This window comes from Saimiri boliviensis, chromosome 17 (genome assembly GCF_048565385.1).
Source record: "Saimiri boliviensis isolate mSaiBol1 chromosome 17, mSaiBol1.pri, whole genome shotgun sequence".
Classification (NCBI taxonomy): domain Eukaryota; kingdom Metazoa; phylum Chordata; class Mammalia; order Primates; family Cebidae; genus Saimiri; species Saimiri boliviensis.
The window spans coordinates 24,774,875-24,802,751 of record NC_133465.1 but is presented as its reverse complement, the minus strand read 5'-3'; the positions used below and the strand labels follow the sequence as shown (position 1 = coordinate 24,802,751).

General features: G+C 41.2%; 2 protein-coding genes across 3 annotated transcripts in view; one reads left to right on the top strand and one right to left on the bottom strand.

The window, feature by feature from the left end:
• CCT6B (chaperonin containing TCP1 subunit 6B) overlaps positions 1 to 9,038 on the bottom strand; it is a 41,346-nt gene extending 32,308 nt beyond the window's left edge. Inside the window, exons 1-4 of one of the 2 annotated variants that reach the window (XM_074388383.1) lie at positions 8,750 to 9,038; positions 7,038 to 7,101; positions 6,013 to 6,147; positions 1,833 to 2,006 (exon numbers count right to left, since the gene is read on the bottom strand). In XM_074388383.1, the coding sequence (XP_074244484.1) occupies positions 1,833 to 2,006; positions 6,013 to 6,147; positions 7,038 to 7,101; positions 8,750 to 8,886 (510 nt within the window). In that variant the 5' untranslated portion in view covers positions 8,887 to 9,038. The remainder of the gene's footprint in view (positions 1 to 1,832; positions 2,007 to 6,012; positions 6,148 to 7,037; positions 7,102 to 8,749) is intronic. The other variant, XM_074388384.1, reaches the window with a different exon arrangement.
• Positions 9,039 to 9,100: 62 nt separating this feature from the next.
• On the top strand, positions 9,101 to 10,515 carry ZNF830 (zinc finger protein 830). The gene has a single exon (XM_003933039.4). It carries the CDS (start codon positions 9,101 to 9,103, stop codon positions 10,217 to 10,219), a length of 1,119 nt encoding a protein of 372 aa, XP_003933088.2. The 3' UTR covers positions 10,220 to 10,515.
• Positions 10,516 to 27,877: the final 17,362 nt, after the last annotated feature.

The window sequence follows — 27,877 nt, the reverse complement described above, 5'->3', positions numbered from 1 at the left end:
CATCATGAAAAGCTTTCATGTCACCCCGTAATACATTTAGCTCAACATGAAAATAATGTTTTCCCCAAAAATTGTAAAGTAAAATTGACACTCCAGAAAGACATGTCTCATTTATGCTGTCACATATGACCAGGGATATATAATTTAAGAAGCATAGCACATCACATCTTATTGCTTAGCTCAGAAAATGATATAAAAATGATAAATTACTACAGAAATTAAGAGCTAAGTTATAAGTACCCTAAAACATACATAAAGAAGAAAAACGCTATCTTAGAAAGATTTACCTGAGGTGACATATATTTGATTTTAAAGACAAATAATGAATTTAAAAAGGCCATTGGATGTGAGAATATCAGTGTTTCTGCTACTCCAAAACAGAATGGGTGCCCTAGTAGCACGAAGATTCTGGGCCATTTGAGTACCCTAACAGCAGAAAACACAGCAGAGCCTTTCTCCTGACTCTGCTCATCAAGAAATTGCCCAATCTTAATCTGATTTCCCAAGTTGGTTTTCTTAATGGTAAGGAGAATCGACCAGAAACAACTCAGGTATTCCAGTACATTTGGCACGTGTAGTTCTCAAAGTAAATTGTTAAAAGACAGTATTCTGCCTTGCACGTCAATGTCTTGTGAATTTGTTTCTTCTGAATTTATCATTCCTGGGAAACAAATATATTCAAGTTTCAGAAACTACAAAGCTGAGAAACAATAATGATACCAAATCATTGTCACCTGTCAAAAGCCTTCCAAAATATCCAGCCAATCTTATCTTTATATAAAATACATTTTTTTCTTGAGACAAAGTTTCACTCTGTCACCAGGCTGGAGTGCAGTGGCATGACCTCAGCTCACTACAACTTCCCATTCCTGAAGTGATTCTCCTGCCTTAGCCTTCCAAGTAGCTGGGATTACAGGTGCCCGCCACCATGCCCAGCTAATTCTTGTATTTTTAGAAGAGACAGGATTTCATCATGTTGGCCAGGCTGGTCTCAAACTCCTGACCTCAGGTGATCTGCCCACCTTGGCCTCCCAAAGAGCTGGGATTACAAGTGTGAGCCACCGTGCCCAGCCTATATAACATATATTCTACCTTTAGAAATAAACAAAACACTGGCAGGATGTGGTAGCTCATGCCTGTAATCCCAGCACTTTGGGAGGCCAAGGCAGTTAGATCATTTGAGGTCAGGAGTTCGAGACAAGCTTGGCTAACATGTTGACACTCCATCTCTATTAAAAATACAGAAATTAGCCGGGTGTGGTGGTGTGTGCCTGTAATCCCAGCTACTCGAAGGCTGAAGTAGAAGAATTGCTTGAACCTGGGAGACAGAGGTTGCAGTGAGCCAAGATTGCACCACTGCACTCCAGCCTGGGTGACAGAGTGAAACTCTGTCTCAAAAATAAATAAAGAAATAAAAGAAATAAACAAAACAAACATACATTTCCAAGATGTGAATATTAATATATTAATATATCCTATCACTCCCATTTCATTATATTCGTAACTTTATCTACAAGGTACACTGCTAAAACATCTCATGTGTTACCTCACATAGTAAAATATGGACCTCTAGGTTTAAAAAGACCAGCCAAACCTTTCCCAACTTTCAAGTCACGTTTTTAAAAAGGCCTAGTATGATACTGCTGAAAATTACAAATACTGTTCTGACCACTCAAATCTAGTCTATAGGTAAGCCTATACAATAACTGTCTGTCTTCCATATTTTATGTCTAAAAAACTACATGCAATACTTGATTATCTTACAGAAAAAAGAAAAATATCACCATGCGTTAGGCTATACTTGTTCTGAATGCAAAAGTTTAATAACATACCTCTGTCAACACATCAGCCAGTTCAGCATGAACTTTAGTTTGTAATGATGTTCTAGCTACATCTAAGAGGATTTTTCTTTTCATCTCCTTTGTCACTTTAACTTCCTCCAAAACTTCAAGTGCTTTTACCTTTGCAGTTTCAAATCCTTCAGCTATTATTCTAGGATGCAGGCCCTGTTACATCAACATAAAATTATAAATTATAAAATAAGTCATCCAATGTAAAAGTAACCATCCTGTCTGATTAATACATTATGTCCAAAAAATTTGCTCCCATTAATGCCATGAAATATGTGTATGTAATTTATAAGTCATTTTAATGCTTCATACTTGAAATGATCTCAAATGTACAGTAAAGCTGCAAGTCTAGTACAAAAAAATTACAAAAGTCCTTTTCATCTCCAGAAATTCTAACTGCATTGTTGTTATGTGGGGCCCTTCTGAATGGGCACACAAAAAAGGATACTTTTCAATGCAGAGGAAAAGAACCATCGTTGAACTGGGAAAAAGTGGCAGACAGAACACTGTGGTGTCTACCACTTCACCAAGTGATCAAAGTTAACACCACGATAATGAGACGGATAGGCATCACATGCCTCCTGATACGATGCATTCAGTAGAACACAACACTTCTGTGGTATTCCTGCCCACAATCTGTAACCTGAGTTTACTTGAGAAAACAGGCACATCCAAATTGAGGGACTTTCTACAAAATAACTGGCTGGTACTCCTTAAAAGTAGCAATATCATGAAGCATAAAAGGTAGCTCAGGAACTAGTCTAGCTTAAAAGATACTAAAGGAACATGACAACTGAATGCAATGCATGAACTTAGAACTTTTTTTTTCCTATAAAGAACACTATTAGTACAAGTGGTGAAATTTGAATAGAATGCAAATCAGATAATAATCATGTATCAATGTGTTGATGTTATTATTAATTTCCTGGTTTTTATAACTATACTGCAATTATGTAATTCCCTGGTTTTAAGAAATACACACTGAAATATTTAGATCACGTCTGCAACATACAGTTTAGAAAAGAATATGTACACTGATATTAAGGAAGAGAATAGGGCAGGCAGGAAATGAGAGAAAAATACTTGAAGAATCTGGGTAAAAAGTAAACAGGAATTCTTTGTAGTATGCTTGCAACTTTTCTATAGGTCTAAAATTAAGACAAAATTTGATAATAGTATTTTTTGTTCCATAAAATAATACAAAAACTTTGTGAAAGTTAGCACTTGGTTTAATTCATTCCCTTACTTCTTTTCTTTACTACAATAATCTTTAAAAGTTGGCACTGAATATTTGTGCTGGACATGACTCTAAGAGTTTTACATGAGTTATTTAATCCACTCACCACACTATGAAGTGGATATTATCTTTCCTATTTCACAGATGAGGAGACCAAGGGTTAAAGGGATAATGTAATTTGCTTTAGATCACCAAGGTAAGAAGGAGGGTTTAAACCCATGAGACCTGACTCTAGAGCCTGTGTTATTAACCATTTTCAAAAATGTCTTCAAGCTAGGACCTCACAATCTGCCAGCTGGACTATTACGAAAACCTCTCATCTGAACTCCCTTAAAACCATCCCCCAAATATTAAAAATGCCAATCTGGGCCAGGTGTGGTGGCTCACACCTATAATCTCAGCACTTTGGGAGGCGGAGGCAGGTGGACCACGAGGTCAGGAGTTCGAGACCAGCCTGGCCAGCACGGTGAAACCCTGTCTCTACTAAAAAAAATAATAAAAATAAAAATAAATTAGCCAGACATGGTGGCACACCTGTAATCCCAGCTACTCAGGAGGCTGAGGCAGGAGAATTGCTTGAACCCAGGAGGCGGAAGTTGCAGTGAGCCGAGATTGTGCCACTGCACTCCAGCCTGTGAGATGGATAGTGAGACTCCATCTCAAAAAAAAAGAAAAAAGAAAAATGCCAGTCTGACCATATTAGTCATTAGTATGTTGCTATGTTTGGTCTGTAATACCACAGGATGAAGTGCAAGCTTCTTGGTTAGCAAACTACATGCCCTCTGTGATCTGGCTCCCACTTCCCTCTCCAGCCTCTTCTCCACTACTGTTCACATCACTTGAAATTCCAGCAACACCAAAATGCTTGTAGCTTCATACAACACCATGTTGCTTGTCTTCTCTGTGGCTTTGCTTATTTTGTTCCTTCTGCCTGGAAACCCATTCTCCTCACCCTTTACTCTTTTGTCTGGTTCATTCCTCCTCATCCTGAAGATTTAGCCCAGGCCTTACTTCCTCCAGAGAGTTCTTCCTGACTACTTCAGGCAGGTGTAGGATGTCCCTCCAGCCTCAGTGATTCTATCAGATACTGTGCCCAGCCCTATCACTGTATGGCCACAGGGTTTCAAAATGTCTGTTAGCAACTCATCCTTGCCAGACTCCTTTCTTCCTAACCCCACTCTAATTGAATTTGGGTATCCCTCTCCCACCTGTGCTTTAGAGAAAGCTGATCTTATCACCAGCTCAAGAAGTGGATCTTCATTAGTCTAAGTCAATTCCCCTAAAAATTGTTATTGGCTTGGGATGGACATAATACTAAAGTTGGCCCAATCCTACTAAAGAAAGGACTTATGAATGGCTTTCTCTTGCACTCTGCCAAATTTCCTCTGACAGTCTTCCACCCCTCCCATCCCCTCCCATCCTTTCTCCTCCCCCCATCCCTCCCCTCCCCTCCCCTCCTTCCCTCCCTCCCTCTCTCTCTCTCTCTCTCTCTCTGTCTCTCTGAGACTGGGTCTCACTCTGTCACCCAGTCACCCAGGCTGAAGTACAGTGGTGCAATCATGGCTTACTGCAGCCTCCACCTCCTGGGTTCAGGTGATCCTCCTGCCTCAGCCTCCTTAGTAGCTAGCACCACACACGGCATACGACCAAGCCTAATTTTTTTTTAATTATTTCTAAAAACAGGGTCTTATTATGCTTCCCAGGCTGGTCTCAAATTCCTAGGCTCAAGTGATCCTCCTGCCTCAGCCTCTCAAAGTGCTGGGATTACAAGCATGAGCCACTGTGCCCAGCCAGTCTTACTTTCAAGACAGAAATAATCTAAGGATGAAACAGTGCTGTGAGTGGAAGAGTTAAGAGACAAAGGACCTGTGTATTCGATGACTGAATTTTGCTATCACACAACCTGACAATCTGTCTTCTCTCTCAATTATCTATTATGGGAGATAATCGTTTCCTTATTGTTTGAGTTTTAGTCAAGTTGCTTACAGCCAAAAGCATCTTAAGTTGCAAGTACCGAATTAATAGAAAATTCCTACTACTAAACAAACACAAAGAATCATTTTGACCAGGTTATACTTTGCTGAAATGATCCCTGAAAGAGAGAAAAACTTCAGATATTTAATTAGAGAAAAGTGATAAAATAACGCCAAGGTAAGAATACAGATTGAATAAAGGTACAGAAGTAGAAATGTACATGATGTTTTCAGAGGTGAATGGAGGCATCTGGCTGAAGTAGGTGATTTAATAAAGAAAAATGAAACTAGAAAAGGAGGTAAATTCACAAAAAGGAAAACTTTCAATAATTTTTCTCCAGTTGTTTTATAAAGGTAAATAATTTGGTGTCAACTTTATCTATGGCATTTTTTAAATTACCCATGAATATATGGGTGATTTTTTACTTTTTTATGTATTTTAAATTTCATTTTTAAAAGAGGTATATAATTCCAATAAAAGGCATTATTTTGGCCAAAAAAGTTCATTATTATTTCCATTTATCATTGGCCAAGAATATATTAATTATAATTAACTGTTTAGGCCAGGCACAGTGGCTCACAGCTGTAATCCCAGCACTCTGGACGACCAAGGCAGGTGGATCACCTGAGGTCAGGAGCTCGAGACCAGCCTGGCCACCACGGTAAAACCCCATCTCTAATAAAAATATAAAAATTAGCTGGGCATGGTGGCACATGATGTAATCCCAGCTATTCGGGAGGCTGAAGCAGGAGAATCGCTTGGACCTGTAAGGCGGAGGTTGCAATGAGCTGAGAACCTGCCACTTCACTCTAGCCTGGGTGACAGAGCTAGACTCCATCTCTAAATAAATATATAAAAACAAAATTAACTGTCTAAAACTCAACCATTTTACTAGTTAAAAAAACAACTTGCCATTCAAAAAAATATATGAATTGTGTGAAATTCTAATACCTCAGAAATGTACAGATCAGCTTGTTTTAATAACTCTCCAATAATTAGAACATTTGAAGTAGTACCATCTCCTGTGACATCATCCTGAGCTGTTGCTACTTTTGCTATCAAGGAAGCTGTTGGATGTTGAATTTGCTGGAAAAAGCAAGCAACAGATTTAAAAAGAGAGGATGAGATAAGGAAGTAGGCCACGAAAAACAAGATAACCTAGGGGTCAGCAGTAAAATTTAAAAATGAAATAAGCTTCATTCTTCAAGTTTACAAGTTTTCTATTATCAATACCTAAATGTCAAATCCAAAATTTTAAAAGTGTGAGGTAATGAAGTCTGAACATTTCATAAATCTTTGCTTCAGAATGCAATGACATTTCTAAAATAAGATTAAATCCTTCAATCTCAAAATGAATACATTTATTAAACTTGCAAATGATATTTTTATTTTTCTGTGATTACAAAGAACATAAGGCAGTGCCTTTAAAAGATGTTATTAATTTATAAGTATACTCAAGCTATTACATGCACTATACAAAGACATGGAAACAGCAAAAAAACAAACAAAAAAAAAGAATAAACTTTTTTTTTTTTTTTTTTTGAGACAGCATCTTGCTCTGTCACCCAGGCTGGAGTGCAGTGGCACAATCTCTGTTCATTGCAGCCTTGGCCTCCTTGGCTCAGATGATCCTCTCACCTCAGCCTCCCAGGTAGCTGGGACTACAGACACATGCCAACACACCGGGCTAATTTTTTTTTTTTTTTGGAGAGATGGGTTTCACCATGTTGCCCAGGCTGGTCTTGAACTCCTGGGCTCAAGCGATTCACCCATCTCAGCTTCCCAAGGTGTTGGGATTACAGGAGTGAGCCACCATACCCAGCCAAAAAATCATTTTTTATTGAGGTCTAATTCAACAAGCATATCTCAAGACTGCAGTATTTAGCTGACAGTCTTGGTTTTAAAGATATACAAATTCTACTATGCTCCTAATTAAGGCTTATTACATTTTATTAAAGTCAGCAGCATCAACTCACCATCTCATGGAGCAGCACGTTGCCATCTTTGGTGAGTTTGATGTCACCTGCACCAGAAACAAGCCTGTTCGGAGAGCAATGATGTTAACTTCACTTGGTAGAGTCAAGCAAGACACTCCCAGTGCTTGCCACTTCATTATCCTTAACAGAGGGAATAGGACTTGGAAAACTTCTACTGTACCATGGGAATATGCCATGGTAATTACCACCATTTGCAGCTCACGGAATGATTTCTCCCCAAATGGACAGCTTAAGGCGATTTCATAGAAAATGGAGCATTTACAGGTTTAAAGATAAAAGCAGTTGATGAGTTATGAACAGTGGTTTGGTCAAAGAATACTCATAAGTCTACAAAGCACAAATTTGCAAATTTTCTGCAGGCTTATTTCAGTGAATGTTTTCATTCTTTCAGTCACTCAACGTGGTTTCCCTCATCCCTGCATTTATTAGATCACCAAGTTCTTTCAATTCTACTACTTAAATATCTCTTAACTCTGCCCCCTTCTCTCCATCTCCACTGTCATTGTCATCTCTACCTTGGATGACATCCAGATATCTCCAAACTTAAATATACCCTCCTATATCCTCCACACATTTTTCTTTCTACAAGGCAATGTGATTCAGTCAGTTCCCTGATCAAAAGTCCTCCAATGATCTTTATGTTTTCCATCATTTTCAAGTTAAAATCCAAACATAGCAATGGCATACTTGACTTTTCCCAATCTGGTTTATGTCTGTCCTCCCTGCCTCATCTACTTTCCCACAAGCAAATCTTCCAGTCCCCTTAATACACCATGTTCTGTTTTGTTTCTGTTGGATTTGCATCCTTGGTCTTTCTTATTTCTGAAATTACCCTCTGCCCAGGCCTTTACTCCCTCTTCCAACTAGTGAACTCTTACTCTTCTTTCAAGCCTCTGATAAAACATTGTTAGTTAAGACGCTTTTCCTTCTGCCATCAGTAATTAGTCCCTTTCCTCAGCATAATTACATGCATCTATATATAATTAGCACATCCGACTCTACCACATCTATCTCTACCACACCTTTTTTAGAACAGAAACTTTATCTTGATCATTTCTGTGTCCCAGCAGCTAGTACCTAAGTGACTTCTTCTACCATTAATTTATTTTGTTCATTACTATGACGATGTGTCTCTCCTCTTATACCCTTTTGCCCTCACTGGTCTCTTTTCCTCACTCTTGTCTAGAGAAAATGGTGCTTAATATATACTGAAGAGAGAAACAGATATGAAGAACCATAGGCACGGGAACTTGGATTTGACCCCATGCCGCCTTCCTGGCTCCAATCCCTGTGCCCCCTCCACTACAATACATTTACCATACGAAAAAACAAAAATAACTACCTGTTGAATTTATGAACTAAAGGTATGCAGTTTTAAAGCGCAGAGGAGTTAAATGCTTTATGTTTTCAATGAGACACTAAATTAACTGACTTTCTAACTGCATATGAACCTTGACGAAAAGTGGGGGGTCGGGAGGGGGGTCACAGCTTCACCCCTTGGACCCTCTATTAAGGGAGGCTTTTCTCCTCCACCCGCACCATGCGAGAGATACCCTCAGGTCAGGGATGAGAATGAGGGAAATCAAGCTCGCAAGAACATCCATATCGCTCCGTGGACGCCTGCCTCAGGGCGGGCCAGGACACCCAACAAGCCCCCAGCCGCCTAACGGCCGCTCCAACCGCCGTCTCACATTTTCATGGTGCCTTTAGGACCCAAGTTGGTCCTCAGCACATCCTGCAGCCCTCGGGCGGCGCATATATTGACGGCCAAAGCTGCCTGGGCCCGCGCCACCTCAGCCTTGGAGTTTACGGCCTTTATCGCAGCCATAGCCTAATCGTTCAGGGCGAAAAAAACAAAAACAACAACAACGCACAAACACACACACACATAGACACACAAGCCTTAGTGGCGACTCTAAGCAAAAATCCGAACGCCACGCCACGCTCGCTTGAGCCTCGGCCAATCACCGCCCGTCACAAGAAGTGACGTTATCATACCTCGCCGGACGGAAGCCGGACGCGCTTTGGGTCTGGTCGCCAAGATGGCGTTCTCCGCCTCCGCTGGGACTCCGGCTGGGAAGCGAGTAGTAAATCAGGAAGAACTGCGGCGGTTAATGAAGGAGAAGCAGCGTCTCAGCACTAATCGGAAACGGATAGAATCTCCATTCGCTAAGTACAACCGTTTGGGACAGCTGAGTTGTGTCCTGTGTAACACTCCGGTTAAGAGTGAGCTTCTGTGGCAGACTCACGTCCTGGGAAAGCAGCACCGAGAGAAAGTGGCCGAGCTGAAAGGCGCGAAGGAAGCCAGCCAGGGTCCGTCCGCCAGCTCAGCGCCTCAGTCCGTCAAGAGGAAAGCGCCAGACGCAGACGGCCAAGATACCAAGAGAATGAAGGCCACCTTGGTGCCTCAGGTACAGCCCTCCACATCTGCGTTGCCCACCAACTTTGACAAAATGGGAAAGGAGTCCATTAGAGCGACTCCCAGTAAGCCCTCAGGACTCAGTTTACTCCCCGATTATGAAGATGAGGAGGAGGAGGAGGAACAGGAAGAAGGAGGTGGAGAAAGAAAAAGCGGGGACGCCGGCAAGTTGCTGTCCGACGCACAGGGCAAGGAACATTCACTTTCCTCTTCGCGGGAGGTAACGAGCAGTGTGCTGCCAGACGATTTCTTTCATAATAATCCTCCCAAGGCCCCCATAATTCCTCATTCAGGGTCAATTGAGAAAGCAGAAATCCATGAAAAGGTGGTGGAAAGGAGAGAAAACACCGCGGAAGCGTTACCCGAAGGTTTTTTTGACGACCCTGAGGTAGATGCAAGAGTACGAAAGGTTGATGCCCCTAAAGATCAGATGGACAAAGAGTGGGACGAATTTCAAAAAGCCATGAGGCAGGTCAACACTATTTCCGAAGCCATAGTTGCCGAAGAGGATGAGGAGGGACGGTTGGACCGTCAGATTGGGGAGATCGATGAGCAGATAGAGTGTTACCGACGGGTGGAAAAGCTACGGAATCGCCAGGATGAAATAAAAAATAAACTTAAAGAAATCCTGACCATAAAAGAATTGCAGAAAAAGGAAGAAGAGAATGCTGACAGCGATGATGAGGGGGAACTACAGGACTTGTTGTCTCAGGATTGGAGGGTGAAAGGGGCATTGTTATAAGGTTTGAAAGACTTAAGGTTTCTAACAGCCTCTGCTATTGTATAAAAAGTGCTGTCTCAATAGCTTATGGGTTACATGCCTAGAGATTTGGGCACCTGGATTGCTAACTGTATTGTTGAGATAAAATGAGCTACAGCACTTTGGTAAATTTGTGTACAATGTTTTTGAGGTAAAGTTTTTGAAATTTCTGAAGTGTTATAAAATACCAACTTTTCCACAACAGGCTTAACTGTATAATTTTGTTGTAAAATCTGTAAATTGTAAATATTGTACGTAGTTAAATCTATATTAAGTAATTCTGTTTTGAATTTTTTTTAATTAATGGAAGTCAGATCAACCGGCAAACTTTTAGATGAATGCTCAATGCGGTATGAGGTGTATGTATCTTCTGAACCCTAAATCAAGTTGAAAAGGTTGGTTTTCTTGTTTCTTTGGTTTTTGTTTGGTTTTTTAGAACACTTCATAAATACATAAGTCATCGTAGGTTAATCAGTTCTCTTAGTATACTGGGGTTTTTTTTAAACATCGAGAAAAATATATGCCAAACATGATCAGCCTCCCTAAACCAAAGTTTCTCTTGACTAGATCAGTGATGGTCAGATGTGGTTACACGGAGAATCACCTATGAGGCATTAAAATAAATTCAAGTGCTTGAGGCCTTCCCCTTCAATAAATCAGAGATGGGGCCCAGGCAACTGTGTTTTTTAAAGCTCCCAGATTATTCTAATATATGCCAAAGTTGGAGAGTGCCCTAAATCTAGAACCCATTTATATTTTTCAGGTTTTTATTTAACACATTCCATAAATTTGCTGTTTCTTGAATGAAGGAAACATTTTTTATTTATTTCATCCAGTCTTAAATTTCAATATCTTTGGTAAATTAGGGTCCTTATTTGCAGGTCCTATCTGTTGTAGAAAGAATATTTAAGTTGCCTTTCCAACAGTAACAATTGGCTCTTGGCTGGTCATTGATAGTTTAAATCACTCCTTCCTTTAGAGATTGAGGTATTCAAATAAGAAAAGGGAATTTACAGTTTCTGGAGTAAAAATGCATACAGCATATCTGAATAAAAGTGAGCAGTAATAATAGCTAAGACCTATATAGTTCTTAGTGTGGGCCAGGCATTGTTCTAAGTGCTATACATAAATCTAGTTTCCCTAAATTCCTTTTTTATGGAGAGAAATACCAAGAGATAAGGTTTGAAAAGCCTTGAATGCTGAGCGAAAGCTTTTTGTGAAGTTCATATGAAAATAAACGGGAGGTTTTGAGTGAAGAATTACATCTGCAAAGAAATATGGAACATTAACAGTATATAGAATGGAATGAACACAGAGAGGGTAGAAGGAAACTAGGAGCTGTTTGAAAACTATATTCAAAAGAGAGCTGACAAGACTGATTAGCTGTAGATTGGGAGAAAAGGAATAGAAGTGAAAGAATTTCATAGGAATAGCTAAATTTTAGTGACAAGAAGTGGAAGAAGAAAAACAGGAGGGATAAGTGGGATTCAAGATTTTCTTTGTATTTAGTGTCAGCACCTAAAAGAAGTTATCTAACACTTACTGAACAGTTGCTGTGTGCCACAAATTATTAATAACTGTCCTACTACCTTTGGCAGTCTTCCTCCTTGAGCTGCTAGCTGATAAGTGATAGCAACTTTCATTTGATGAGATAGCCTGCTTGCCTCAAATGTGTGAACCCACTCTTACTCCGAATTTTCCTTCCCTTCATTCATCACTTTTACTCCAGGAAGAAAGTGCAAATATGGGTTTGACTGGTGGGCCCAGTACTGCGTTGGCTAACAAGCTAGTGGAGTACTATCCACTAAAGATCCAATGTGACTGGGTGTGGTGGCTCATGCTTATAATCCTAGCACTTTGGGAGAACAAGGCAGGTGGATCACTTGAGCTCAGAAGTTCAAGACCAGCCTGGGCCACATGGTGAAACCCCATCTCTATAAAAAATATAAAAAAAATTAGCCAGGTATGGTGGTATGCATATGTAGTCCTAGCTACTTGGGAGACTGAGGTGGGAGGATCACCTGTGCCAAGGGAAGTGGAGGCCACAGTGAGCTGTGATTGTGCCACTGCACTCCAACCTGGGTGGCAGACTAAGACCCTGTCTCAAAAAGTAAAAATATATATATATATAATGCAAGACATAGGTAAATTTTACATTTTCTAGTAGTCAAAGTAAAAAGTGAAAGTTTTAATGTACTTTATTTCATCTATGTCCAGAATATTAATGTTTTAATATGTAATCAATATTTAAAGATTATTAGATTTTTTTAACTACATTTTTGAAATCTAGGTGTATCTAACAGCACATCTCAGTTTAGACTGGCCACACTTAAAGTACTCAAAAGCTATATGTGACTAGTGGCTACTATAAAGAACAGCATAGATCTAAAGAGTAAGGTATCCAGGTGAAAAGATAAAACATGCTCAGGAGGTAGTGAGCATCCAATTTAACTAGAGCAGAGGGTTTACTCCTGGCAACAGTGGGAATGACGATTGAAAAGGTAGATTAGGAACATGTGGAGGACCTTGAATGCTAAGCTCTAAGGAATTTCAACTTTCTCTAAGTTAACAATTTATTCTTGAAGTTTGAATCCTTAATTGTAACACAAAGAAGAGCTTAAGTGCCAGGTGTGTGTTACTTCTCATGTGAACCCCCGTTGGGCTTTTAGGAAGGCCGAAAAGCCCTCAAAATCTGATCTCAATGCTCTGTATTCCAGAGCAGGTTGAAATGGGGCCCTGACCATAATCAGTGCTCAATGAATCCTTGTTGAATTTGAGGTCAGTATAAACAGCTGCAGCAACAAGTACATCTTTCCTGATCCACCTATACATTGGAAAGCTCTATTATTATACCAACTCTGAGCCAAGTCAAATAGGTTTTGGCATTTGACTGAATCAGGGTTCCTAAATTGTAAGGATTGGTCCCAAGGACTCCTTCCAGTCACATTTCTTTTTAGAAAGTCCCCTAATTCAGCAGTCATCACAATATAGAAGTGTAAATGCTATAGAGGTATCCTCCCACCCAACTTCACTTACCAATTTAAATCAGTATCCCTAACTTGGAAGAAGGAAAAAAAAAAAATGCTGATGCAACTAGCCTTCAAGTGTATATTTGTCCAGTGCCTTAAAATTTGCTATTTAATGATGGAAGTAATGATTGCTTTTCACACACCAGGGGACAAAATAGGTCATTGAGCCGGGCGCGGTGGCTCAAGCCTGTAATCCCAGCACTTTGGGAGGCCAAGGTGGGTGGATCACTAGGTCAAGAGATCGAGACCATCTTGGTCAACATGGTGAAACCCCGTCTCTACTAAAAATACAAAAAATGAGCTGGGCATGGTGGCGCGTGCCTGTAATCCCAGCTACTTGGGAGGCTGGGGCAGGAGAATTGCCTGAACCCAGGAGGCGGAGGTTGCGGTGAGCTGAGATCACGCCATTGCACTCCAGCCTGGGTAACAAGAGCGAAACTCCGTCTCAAAAAAAAAAAATAGGCCATTGAATTAAAATTGCAGGAGAAAATGTAATTTAGGCCTAAAATCTTTAATAGTAATAATCACTAGATTAGTGTGTACTAATGGAAAGAACCATGGAATTGGAACAGAAGACCTGCATTCAAGTTTTCACTCTACCTTTTTTTTTTTTTTTTTTTTTTTTTTTTTTTTTTTTTCAGACAGAGTCTCAAACTGTTACCCGGGCTGGAGTGCAATGGTGCTGCAACCTCTACCTCCTGGATTGATTCATATGATTCTCCTGCCTCAGCCTCCCAAGTAGCTTGGATTACAGGTGCACACCACCACACCCTTGTGTTGGCCAGACTGGTCTTGAACTCCTGACCTCATGATCTGCCTGCCTTGGCCTCCCACAGTACTGGGATTATAGACCTGAGCCACAGTGCCCAGCTTCCACTACTTTTTAATGGCTCATGAGCTTGACCAAGTCACCTCTCTGAATTTTAGTTTGCTCCAGGGATATGGTGAGAGTCCACCGAGACGTGGGCTCTTTCTGATAAACACAGAATGGAAGGTCTTAATCGAAATGGCGTGTTTCCTGTCAAAGAAGCACCAATTGGCTAGCTATTTGGCTAGATGTTGTGCCGAGGGTTTGAGTAAATACTGGAATGGTGACTAGATAGATAACCTTAGATTGCTTTTTAATACTAATAGTCTATTAGCCTGTATGATATCAGGAGTATAGAAGATTTAAATCTGAACAAGCCTGGGCTGGGTAGCTCACACCTGTAATCCCCACACTTTTGGAGACTCAGGTGGGTGGATCACCTGAGGTCCAGGAGTTTGAGACCAGCCTGGCCAACAGATAGTGAAAACCCATCTCTACTAAAAAAAAAAATTAGCTGGGCGTGGTGGCACACACCTGTAGTCCCAGCTACTTGGGAAGCTGAGGTGGGACAATTGCTTGAACCTGGGAGGTGGAGGTTGCAGTAAGCTGAGATCACACCAATGCACTCCAGCCTGGGCAACAGAGTAAGACTTCATCTCTTTAAAAAAAAAAAAAAAAAAAAAAAAAAAAAAAAGTTTGAACAGAGAAAAAAATCCCAGAACTCCCCGCATTCAATTTTATGTCTACATTTCCTGCCTTAGTGATCACATCCATTCCTATGGCTTTAAATATTAACTATGTACTGAAGATTCCCAATTTATATCTCCAACCTTGGCCTTCCTCCTAAGTTTCTGGCTCAGCTAAGTACCTACCTAACATTCCACTTCGAGGTTTAATAGGTGTCCAGAATATAAAAACTCTCCAACAGAGCTTTGATTTTCTTCCCAAACCTGTACTCCTCAGGCTTGTCTCAGTAAATGGCACCACTACCCACCCAGGTGCTCAAGGCAAACCCTGGGGGTCATCCTTCATTCTCTTTCCTTTCCCTCAAATCTAATGCACTAGTTAAGTCCTGTCTATTCTACTTCTAGAATATGCCTAAAATCTGTCCACTTCTTTCTCCACTGGCCCTAGCCACCAACATCTCTTTCATTCATTGTTGCCTTTCCCCCAACCCTCATCATAATCTATTCTCACAAAGTAGTCAGAATGATCTTAAAATTTTTGATCAAGTCACTCTATCATTTAAAACCCTTCATTATATGCTTCCATCACACTGTGGGGGGAAATATCCAAGCCCTTTTAAGCCCACATGGTATTCAGGGGCTGCTAATTCAAATGTCTACTACTTACCAACTGATGACACTAAGCCCCATTAAAGTGGGGTGGAAAGGGACAGGATATCATAACTGCTCTACGTAGAAAGCAATTGTTATTTGGGAATAATGGCCTGGTATAGTGGCATGGCCAGTTTTTTTTGTTTGTTTGTTTAAGAGAAATTGCAAGTCAGGATTGTTTTTTAGTAAAATATGAAAACACTGCAGGCTGTGTGTGACCTGTGGGCCCCCACCTTGTGACATACATCTCTGACTTCATCCACTATACATTTCCCCTTAATTCTCTATGTCCCAGTTCACTGGCTAGCTTTCTAGCCCTCAGATATGACATTTCAGGGCTTGTGCCCTCGTGGTTTTCTCTGCTTGGAATGCAACTTCAGAGAGCATGGCAGTCTTTTCAATCATTCAGTTCTCAGCTCTAAAGTCCCTTTCTCAGATGGCATAAATAGCCACCTCCTGTCACTCTATCACAATACTTTATGAATCCACTAAACTTATGACTATCTTAAGTTAGCTTGTTTATTTGTATCTAAGTTAACATCTCTCCCCAGTACAATGTAAACTCCATGACAGCGGGGAGCTTGTCTGTCTTAGCTGCAACCTAAAATAATGGCAGGCACTAATAGAGCTCAGTAAACACCTGTTGAATGAATACCCAAATAGCTGGAAGTTGCTTGGGAAAGTGGCAGAAAGACAAGCTGACTACAGAAATGAGAACCAGAATAAACGTCAGTCAGCAGCTTGAACAGGGCTGAGATACTTTTTTCCTACTATGTGTCTTCCCCACTTCTCTGGAACATGAAGCCATTACCTATTCTGAGGACACAGCAGGGCAAGGAGGTATACACAACAGCCTCTAGGGTGCAATGGGCCACCTTCACAGTTAGCAGCTGACAGGAATTCCTCATAGCACCAAATAGGCAAAGAAGGACCTCCATATGTCAGTGGGAGTTCTTGGGCAGCCTTGGTACCAGGAGGAAGAAAGTAACTCAGTGACAGGGCAAGATCACAGAGCCAGCAAGCACTCACTGCCCCCAGCCACACTCATCCCTCCCCATTGTGTTTGGCTTGCCCCTTGTCTCTTGGCAGTCAAAGCCTTTCAGAGTGAATCTGTGCACCCAGCTATCCTTCACTATAAATACTCCAGAGTCTCTCAGAGGAGGAATGCAGCTCCATCTGGCCGGATCTCCATTTTGCTAGCAGCATTTGGTGATCCTCAAGCACACTGGGAAGGTAGGAGTCATCTTTAGGGGAATGAGGAGGCCCACATGAGGTTGTTGATGATGGTGGTGTTTGTTGTTTTCATTGCTATGTATATTGTTTCTTTGCTTGTTGTTTTGCCAAGTGTACTTATAAGGTAGTGTCAATCAAGCCAGCTGATCGGGTTATTAATAATAGCTACCATTGACTGGATACCTACCATGTGGGTGTCATTATGTTAGGGCTTGATACACACCATCTCACATCCTCACAATCCTGTAAAGTATATGAAATCTTCATTTTACAGATGAGGAAACTGAGGCTCTGAAGTGAAGCAACTTAAGCAACAATCTCAAACCCCTTATCCTTCCCACTATTACACTGCATCATTATTATTTAATATTAATATATACTTGGATAGAGTATTTTTTACTCACCAACTGATATGGTTTGGCTGTGTCCCCACCCAAATCTCATCTTGAATTCCCACTTGTTATGGGAGGGACCCAGTGGGAGATAACAATTATGGGGACAAGTCTTTCCTATGCTGTTCTCATGATACTGAGTAAGTCTCAGGAAATCTAATGGTTTTGTAAAGAAGAATTCCCCTGCACAAGTTCTCTATCTTTGCCTACTGCCCATCTATGTAAGACGTGACTTGCTCCTCCTTGCCTTCCACCATGATTGTGAGGCCTCCCCAGCCATGTGGAACCGTAAGTCCCTTAAAACTCTTTCTTCTGTAAATTGCCCAGTCTCGGGTATGCTTTTATCAGCAGCGTAAGAACAGACTAATACACCAAACACTGGTTTTCTTCATCTCACCACCCCGCTCCAAAAGTAAATCAACCACTATCGCTCCATTTTAGATGTCTAATGACTCGTCCAAGGTCATTCAGTAAGTTAATCACTAAGACTAGATATAACTTGAGTTCCCACACCAATATATTTTCTATATTTAATAATAAAATGTGCAAAATGGGATAGGATCCCCAAAACAGCAAGAATTAAGATGACGGAAGTTTGCTGTCAAGGTTAAATGAGTTCAGTGCTTTTCATAACCCCTTGCTAGGCTGGGAAGTCCTCCCTGATGAAGTGTGTTATCCTCAGATTTTCTCCACACACTCCCACAATGCTCTGCCTTACCCCATTTTACCAGCAATGAAGTGTACTCCTTAGTGGTCTTTGATGGGAGGAAGAATGATGATTTCAATTCTCAGAAATCCCAATGGGAAACAACAGTTACAAAGTTCCCTGTGATCCACCACTTTTTAACAAGGCGACCTTGGGCAAGTGACTTCACTCTTAGTTTCCTCAACGATCAATATAATCCAGAGAGAGTAATCGTTCCTGTCTCCTAAGATTAAATGAGTTAAACGCATGTCAATGCTTTTAGTATAGCACCTGACCCACATAGTAAGCACTCACCAAGTGTTAGCTGTTACTATTATTGTACTGTATGGTTTCTGTATTCCAGGAGACTGCCCTTCCTCCATGCCACCATCCATAGAGGGTATCTGAGGGAAAATGCTTTTGCTCTTTTTGGGATAATTTAGAAGTAGAAGAGGCACTGGATTAAGAAGAGTTATTTCTCAAGGCGGCTTAGACCCATTTGCTTCCATTCACTCCCTCTCATTTGTATATTTGACATTTATTGAGAACCTACTCTGTGAGAGTTCCTAGGGATTCAAAGATAAATAAAATGTGGCCTTGAACAAAGGGATATCAGTCTAGATCAGAGATTTTCAACCTCATCACTTTTTTTTATTTGTTTGCTTGGTTGCTTGGTTGTTTTTTTTTTTTTTTTTTTTTTTGAGACAGGGTCTCACTCTGATGCTCAGGCTGGAGTGCAGTGGCATGATCATGGCTCACTGCATCCTTGAGCTCCCAGGCTCAAGTGATCCTCCTCCCTTACCTTCCTGAGTAGCTAGGATTACAGGTGTGAGTCACCAGGCTCAGTTAATTTCCCCCATCCCGCCGCTTTTTTTTTTTTTTTTTTTTTTTTTGTAAGGACAGTGTCTCCCTGTTACTCAGGCCGGTCTTAAACTTCTATACTCAAGTGATCCTCCTGTATCAGACTTCCAAAGTGCTGGAATTACAGGCATGAGCCACTGTGCCCAGCTTCCCTCTACACTATTGACATTTGGGACTGGATAATTCTCTGGGCTGGGGGCCTGTCCTGTACATTATAGGATGTTTGGCAGCATCCCTGACCTCTACCCCCTAAATGCCAGTGGCACCATCACAACCCCATCACCTCATCGTGTTAGCCAAGAGTAGCCCCCAATTGAGATCCACTGGTCTGTTTACAACTAACTATAATATCATATGATAAAATATGCTTGTGCAAAGTGTTGAGTGGGTGGTGTGTTAGAGGGAGCAACGGATTGCTGAGAGGAGGGTTCAGAAAGGCTTCTGGGGAGGCAAAATTTGCACTTGGTCTTGAAGGATGAGAAAGACTGTGCCAAGCAGTGAAGGAGGGAATGAGTCTTGTGGACTAAGGTAACAGTGGCACAGACACATGGAAAGTATGCAGTGCTGGGGAAAGCATCGCCTCAAGTACATGAAAGAATGTGGAGGAAATAGGACAGGAATCCCACTGGGGCTAATTTACAAAGAACGTTGCATGTGACCCTAAGCAATTTAGATTCCAACCCCAAAGCAGAAATCTAGCATGGGAAGGAAGCGAAAAAAGTACATTCGTTTCTTGGAAAGACTTATCATTCTCCATTGGGAAAAGACAGAGACGGTGGACAAAAATGAATAATTCCTTCTTTTAATCTGGGTTTTCTTTGCAGTTATGGATTGGCTCTTCAGCCCACAGCTTCTATACTCCTTCAAATGAGAGGAAAGAAAAACTAGAGAAGTTCTCCTATTTTAGAACACAAGAGTCACTTAAGAAAAAGACTCAATTTTACTCCTCCAAGTAGTCCTTGAAGCTACTTGAAAACCTCTCATAGCAGAAACTGATACATTCCTTTGGTTGATGTATTTTTATTTTAATTTTCAAAAAGTTTAATTAGGAAATATAAGCACATGGGGAAGTACGGAAAATAATGCAACAAACATCCTGTACCCTTAGCCAAAAATTCCTTTAAGAAGTAGAAAGTATCGAAGAGTGGGCTACATAACTAATTTTTAAAAAAAGAAATAGAAAGGACAGAACACAGCTAAAACCCAAGTTAAAGAGAGTTTAGGTTCTACATAGATACTTGGACAGCAGGACACCTGGCTAACATTTACAGCATCAGACATCAGTGTGCAGGTTCTGGAAAAGGGGCTGTCTCACCTAGCCTGTCCGAATGGGCCCATTTCAAAGACAGTGGTTCAAAGACAGGGTTCCCTAACCCAGCTATATCCAATGCCCTATCCTGGCCTACTCAAGGAGATTCTAGGTCAGTGGGTCTAGGTTGGGGCATTGGAAACAGCATTTTAAACAAGTTCCTCAGGTAGTTCTGCAGTGGCAAAAACCAATGCTTGAAGCAATAACGTCATCTGTCAACCTATTCATCTGTTGATAGCAGATCTTGCCTCACAGGTTTACTCTGAAGTTTAATACATACACGCACATTGCTTAGCACTGGCATATAAGAAGCACTCAATAATACTTATTAACAATAATCGATGTTCACTGAGTACTTCTTTAGTATATACTATGGTACAAGGGTCCGCAAGGAATTCAAAGATAAATATCAACCTCTCTCTGAAGGCAAAGTCTCAGTTTATTTTACTCACTTAATCAATGCCCGGCACAAAGCAGACACTCAAATAATACTTATTGCATAAATGAGTGGAAAAAGTGGCCCTGACTTTCAAGGAAATTACAATCTGGTTGTATTTTAAATAGTATATTAGAAATTGGGCAGGGGCCAGGTGCAGTGGCTCACATAATGTCAGCACTTTGGGAGGCTGAGGTGTGAGAATCACTTGAAGCCAGGACTTCAAGACCAGCCTGGGCAACATGGTGAGATGCCTTCTCTACATAAAAATTAGCTGGATGTGGTGGTGCACTCCCAGCACTTTAAGAGGCTAAGGCAGATGGATTACCTGAGCTCAGGAGTTCCAGCCTGAGACCAGCCTGTGCAATACAGCGAAACTGTCTCTGCCAAAAATGCAAAAAATTAGCCAGTTGTGGTGGCATGTACTTGTGGACCCAGGTACTTGGGAGGCTGAGGTGGGAGCATCGCTTGAGCCTGGGAAGTGGAGGTTGCAGTGAGTCAAGATCACACCACTGAACTCCAGCAAGATGACATCTAAAAACAAAAAAGAATAAAAGAAAGAAATTGGGCAGGACCAAAATATTAAACTACTGGTTATACAAAGTGTAAAGAGGGCTAATCAAAAGTCTAGGGTCTGAGTCCCACTTTGCCACCCATTAGCTGTGATATCTACTTGGCCAGTTTATTCCCTGAGCCTTAGTTTTATCCCCTTGGGGAATTAGGCTATGTCTGGGTACTAAGGACCCTCCCAAGAGGATCTATCACCAAGACCAAGACAGAGGCTGCAGGCAGGGGAGGTGGTAGCATGAGTGGTCGGGAATGCTTCAAGAGGGCTTACGTGGCAGCTTCCAGAGAAGGAAATAAAAGGGGGAGAGGCACTCCTGATATAAAGGAAAGGCAGGAGGAAAAACAGAGTTAAAGTGTTCAGCCCAGTTTTCAACCTCTGCTGCTGAACCAAAGCTAAAAAAACAACTATCATCAAAACTACCTATCAACCAGCCCCAGAGCCCTGTAAAGGAGAACTTAAGTCTACCTCCCAAATAGGCTCATTTCTTCGTAAAATATATTTTCCTTTGAAAATTATTAACGTGTCTCCTGAAAGACATAACCATCAGGACTTCATGCTAGAAAACCTAACCCAGGAGTTGCTACCACGGAAGATGGTAGCAACTTTGAGTTTTTCTCATAACACATCTGTGACTTGAACCCTCTTCTTTTTTTTTTTTTTTTTTTTTTTTTTGAAATGGAGTTTTGCTGTTGTTGCCCAGGCTGGAGTGCAATGGCACGATTTCGGCTCACTACAGCCTCCACCTTGTAGATTCAAGCAATTCTCCTGACTCAGCCTCTGGAGTAGCTGGGATTACAGGCACCCAACACCATGCCCAGCTAACTTATTGTATGTTTAGTAAAGATGGCATTTCACCTTGTTGGTCAGGCTGGTCTCAAACTCTTGACCTCAGGTGATCTGCCTGCCTTGGCCTCCCAAAATGCTAGAATTATAGGCATGAGCCACCATGCCCAGCCACCTCAACCCTCTTCTTAACGCCGCCCCAGAAACTCTCTCTCTGTCATAGATCAGCTACTCCTAAAGGCAAGTATGACTCCTCCTAGCTTTGCCCTTCCTCAACCTGACAGCTGTAGCACAATGTATTCAAAGGAGAGGCCAAGAAACCCCCCGGTTAAGAAGCAACCTCCGCAGCCTTTATTGAAAATGAAGAACGATGAGCTGATTTGAATTATTATATCTTCCTACAGCTGTTCCCTTTTAAATATTTATCCTGGCAAATACACCACCGTTTTTTACAACTTAATTTTAATTGTGTGACTATTAAGCAAACCAACCCATAAAATCAGCTCTTGCTGCTGGGATTTATGTGATTCATAGGCCACAGCTGATTAAAAAAGAGAATCCTCTGAAAACGGATTAGCCTCACGAGTGCCCCTCACTGTCTCTAGGAAGGTGTCAAGCCTTTTCCCGATTCCTGCCTGTGGCTCCCAAGCTACCACAGTTAGTAGCATAGAACATGAACACAATCTACCCATTTCCCTGTGGCTCTTTTTTTTTTCTTAACAATCCTGATGACTCTAAACTGGAAGTCAGGGATAGAACAGTCTTAAAGGAGGTAGTAGAAACTCTGAGAGGCTCACTAACAGGATTGATGCCCTAGAGGATTCACAAAGTCTGTAGAAAGAATTTAATTGAAGACTTTGAATAGCTAGGAAGAAGCATGAGGTATCCTGATTATTCACCACCAACTTGGTTCTTGTTTGGATCATAAAAGTGCTTTGAGACTTCATAAAAGTTCTTCCCCCAAAATGGGTATGCACACAAATGTTTATATAAAATTTCGGGAGATTCAAGGACACCCCTGAGCCCATCCACAGTTTCCCTAAGGATCTATAAGCCTCAGTTATTTCTTACTATCACTGTTACCACCCAAGCTGCCTTCATCTCTCCCCTAGATAATTACAGTGGCTACCTGACTCATCTCCCAACTTCTCCACACAGCAACCTGGCTGACAGTGATCCTGTTAAAGCCTAAGTTAGATCACATGACTTCTCTGCTCAATACAATCCACTAGCTTCCCTTCTCACCTGGAATAAAAGCCAATGTCTTTGCAGTGTCTTACAAGACCCTACAGTAGGCGTCCCCAAACTTTTTACGCAGGGGGCCAGTTCACTGTCCCTCAGACCGTTGGAGGGCCGCCACATACTGTGCTCCTCTCACTACCAATGAAAGAGGGGGGACGCCTGCCCTACAGGATCTGTCTCCTTGCTGACCTCATCTGCTCTTCTCACTTTTAACTCTAGCTGCTCTAGCCACATGGATCTCCTTGCTATCGTCCCAAATGACAATCACATTTTTGGCCTCTGAACCTTTATCTGATGTTCCGTCTAACCTCAATCTGCATGGGGCTAACTCATTTCTTCAAATCACTTCTCAGTTGTTACTTATAAGGTCTTCCTGACCCCTATTTAAAACTGCTGCTCTGCCCCTGCCCCACATCTCCCACCCTCCTCCTCTGCTTCCTTCTTCTCCATGGCACCCTCTCACTTCTTACACCTTATGTATTTTACTTACCTGTTTGTTATTTATCTCCCATTCACTCCATGAGGGTGGGATTTTTGTCTGCTTTGTTTTGCAACTGTATTACACTCCTGGAATTGTGCCTGACACAGAGTAGGCACTCAATAAATACCTGACTGACCAATCCATGACTGAGTGATTAAACTCTGATATGAATATATCCATGCTGGGTAGTGCAGAAGAATGTACATTTATTGAAATATCTCTAAGTGCCAAGCAGTTTGCAAGCTGACATGTCATTTCATTTAATTAGCACATACAATCCCGAATTATTTTATCCTCATTTCACCACCACCCCAAAAATGAAATACTTAAGCATAAATCTAATACAATATGTACAAGATGTATATGAGGAAAACTACAAAACTCTGATAAAATAAATCAAAAGACAAATCTTCCATGTTCATGGATATGAATACTCAATATTGTCAAGATGTCAGTTCTTTCCAATGTGATCTATACATTCAATGCAATCCCAATCAAAATTCCAGCAAGTTCGTTTGTGGATATTGGCTTTAGAAACTGATTCTAAAGCTATGTGAAAAAGCAAAAGATCCAGAATAGCCAACACAATATTGGAGGAGGAGAACAAAGTTGGAGGACTGACATTATCTAAGTCAAGGCTTGCTATAAAGCTACAGGAATCAAGACAGTGTGGGACTGGTCAAAGAACATATAAATAGACCAATGGACCAGCATACAGAGCCTACAAATAGACCCACATAAATACAGTCAATGATCTTTGACAAAGGAGCAAAAGCAATACAAAGGAGAAAACAGTCTTTTCAAGAAATGGTGTTAGATCAACCGGGGATCCACATGGCAAAAATGGAATCTAGACAGACCTATACCCTTCACAGAAAAAAACTCAAACTAGATCAGAGATCTAAATGTAAAATGCAAAACTATCCCCCTTTCACCATGAAAACTGAGATCCAGAAAAGTTAACAAAATAGATGAGTTAGAGACAGCTGATAGTGGAACATAATTCAAACCTGTCTCTACGAATCCGAAGCCGTGCTCTCCCCACCACAGTTTGCCTCATTCTCCTTGGTAAAGCAGTTCCAACTTTTCTAAAGAAATGCAACTGCCGGCTTTCCTACCTAGCTCCAGATCTTTTGTACCTAGCTCCATTTCACAGCAGGGGACCTGAATCAGAGATTAGGGGTTCCAGGGAGCTCTCATCAAATGAAACCAACATTTAGAGCCTGAGTCTTTTCAAGTTTATATCAAATATTGTTACAATATAATAAACATCCTTCTAAGGGATCTTATCACTTCCAGAGTTTCATTCATTCATTCCATTCACTCATAAATTTCATTCATTATTCATAAATATTTGCTGAGTATCTACTAAGTGCCCAGCACTGTTCTAGGCAATGAGCATATGGCACAGATGCTGCCCTCTACATGTAAGTTTGAAATCTAGGGCAAGTGCACTCTAACAGAAATACAGTGCAAGCCAAACATGCAGTTTTATATTTTCTAGTAGCCACATTTTCAAAAAGTAAAAATAAACAGGTAAGATGAACTTTAATATTTTATTTAACACAACATATCTAAAAAATCATTTCAATAAGTAATTAACATACATATGGGATAGTCATGAATCATTTAACAACAGAATACGTTCTGAAAAGTGTATCATAAAGTGATTTTGTGATGAGAATATCATAGTGTACTTAGAAAACTTAGATGGTATGGCCTACTATATACCTAAGCTATACGGTATAGACTGTCACTTCTAGGCTATAAACCTGTACAGCATGTTACTATACTGAACACTGGAGGTGACTATAACACAATAGTATTTGTGCCTCTAAACATAGACAAAGTACAGCACACACACAAAAGGTATTAAAAAAAATGGTACACTGTATAGCCTACTCCACATGAAGGGAGCTTACAGGACTGGAAGTTTCTGAGGGTGGGTCAGTGAGTGAGTGGGGTGTGAATGTGAAGGCCTCACATTACTCTACAGTACTATAGACTTTATAAACTGTACACTTAGGCAACACTAAATTTACTTTAAAAATTTCTTCTTTCTTCAATAATAAATTAACCCTAGCTTACTGTTAACTTTTTTACTTTACAAGATTTTTTTTTTTTTTTTTTTTTTTTTTTTGAGACGGAGTTTCGCTCTTGTTACCCAGGCTGAAGTGCAATGGCGCGATCTCGGCTCACCGCAACCTCCGCCTCCTGGGTTCAGGCAATTCTCCTGTCTCAGCCTCCTGAGTAGCTGGGATTACAGGCACGCGCCACCATGCCCAGCTAATTTTTTGTATTTTTAGTAGAGACGGGGTTTCACCATGTTGACCAGGATGGTCTCGATCTCTTGACCTCGTGATCCACCCGCCTCGGCCTCCCAAAGTGCTGGGATTACAGGCTTGAGCCACCGCGCCCGGCCGACTTTACAAGATTTTTAATTTTTTTTTTCTTCATTGTGATAGTCTCATTCTGTTGCCCAGGCTGGAGTGCAGTGGCACAATCTCAGCTCACTGCAACCTCTGCCTCCCAGGTTCAAGAGAGTCTCCTGCCTCAGCCTCCCAAGTAGCTGGGATTACAGGCACATGCCACCACGCCCAGCTGATTTTTCTATTTTTAGTAGAGATGGGGTCTCGCCATGTTGGCCAGGCTGGTCTCAAACTCCTGACCTCAGGCGATCTGCCTGCCTCAGCCTCCCAAAGTGCTGGAATTACAGGAGTGACCCACCACACCAGGCCCTGTTTGTGTTTTAAGCTAAGTGTTATTACACAAGAACGCAGTTTTATAAAATTAAAAAGCTCGGCTGGGCATAGTGGCTCACACCTGTAATCCCAACACTTTGGGAGGCCAACACAGGCAGATAACCTGAGCTCAAGAGTTCAAGACCAGCCTGGCCAACATGGCGAAACCCTGTCTCTACTAAAAATATTTTTAAATTAGCTGGGTGTGGGGGCAGGTGCCTATCATCCCAGCTACTTGGGAGGCTGAGTGAGAGAATCACTTCACCTGGGAGGCGGAGGATGCAGTGAGCCGAGATCACGCCATTGCACTCCAGCCTGGGTGATAAGAGCAAAACTCTGTCTCAAACACACACACACACACACACACACACACACACACACACAGAGAGAGAGAGAGCACTGTTGTATAACAATTTTTTTCTTTTTTTTAATCAATTTTTTCTTTCTTGTAAATATGTTGCCCAGGCTGGTTTTGAACTCCTCCTGCCTGCCTCAGCCTCCCAAAGTGCTATGATGACAGATGTGAGCCACTGTGCCCAGCCAATATTTTTCCCTTTGTATCCTTATAAGTTTTTCCTATTTTAAAAAAATTTCAATTATTTTTGCTTTTAAAACTTTTTTGTTAACAATTAAGACACAAACACACACATTAGCCTAGTAAGCCTACACAGGGTCAAGATCATCGGTATCACCATCCTCCACCTCTATCTATATCTTGACCCACTGGAAGGCCTTCAGGGGCACTAACATTCATGGAGCTGTCATCTCCTATGATAACAATGCCTTCTTCTGGAATACCTCCTAAAAGATCTACCTGAGGCTATTTTACAGTTACCTTTTTTTTTTTTTTTCAATAAGTAGGAGCAGTTGACTTTTTTTTAATAAGTGGGAGTATACTCTAAAATAACAATAAGGCTGGGCACAGTGGCTCAAGCCTGTCATCCAAGCACTTTGGGAGGCTGAGGTGGGGGGGATTAACTTGAGGTCAGGAGTTCAAGACCAGCCTGGGCAACAACATGATGAAACACCATCTCTATTAAAAATATAAAAATTAGCCAGGCGTGGTGGCAGGTACCTGTAATTCCAGCAACTCAGGAGGCTGAGAGGGGAGAATTGCTTGAACTTAAGAGGCAGAGTTTGCAGTGAGCTGAGATCCTGCCATTGCACTCCAGCCTGGGTGACAAGAGTAAAACTCTTGTCTAAAAAAAAAAAAAAAAAAAAAATTAGCCAGTTCTGGTGGTGGGCGCCTGTAATCCCAGTTACTCAGGAGGCTGAGGCAGGAGGATCGCTTGATCCCAGGAGGCGGAGGTTGCAGTGAGCTGAAATCATGCCATTGCACTTCAGCCTGGGCGACAGACACTCTTGTCTCAAAAAAATAATTAAATTTAATGACAATAAAAAGTATAGTATAGTAAATATATAAACCAGCAACATAGTCCTTTATTATCAAGTATTATGTACTGTACATAATTGTGTGTGCTATGCTTTTATATAACTGGCAATGCAGTAGGGTTGTTTCCACCAGCATCACCACAAACACATGAGTAATGTGCTGTCACTACATGATAGAGATTTTTCAACTCCATGATAACCTTAGGGGACCACTCTCAAATATTTGGTCCATTGTTGGCCTACATGTCCTTATGTGGTGCACATTTTTATTTTAATTATTATCCTTTAATTTCTGAGACACATGTGCAGAATGTGCAGGTGGTGCATATTATTAATGAGATAC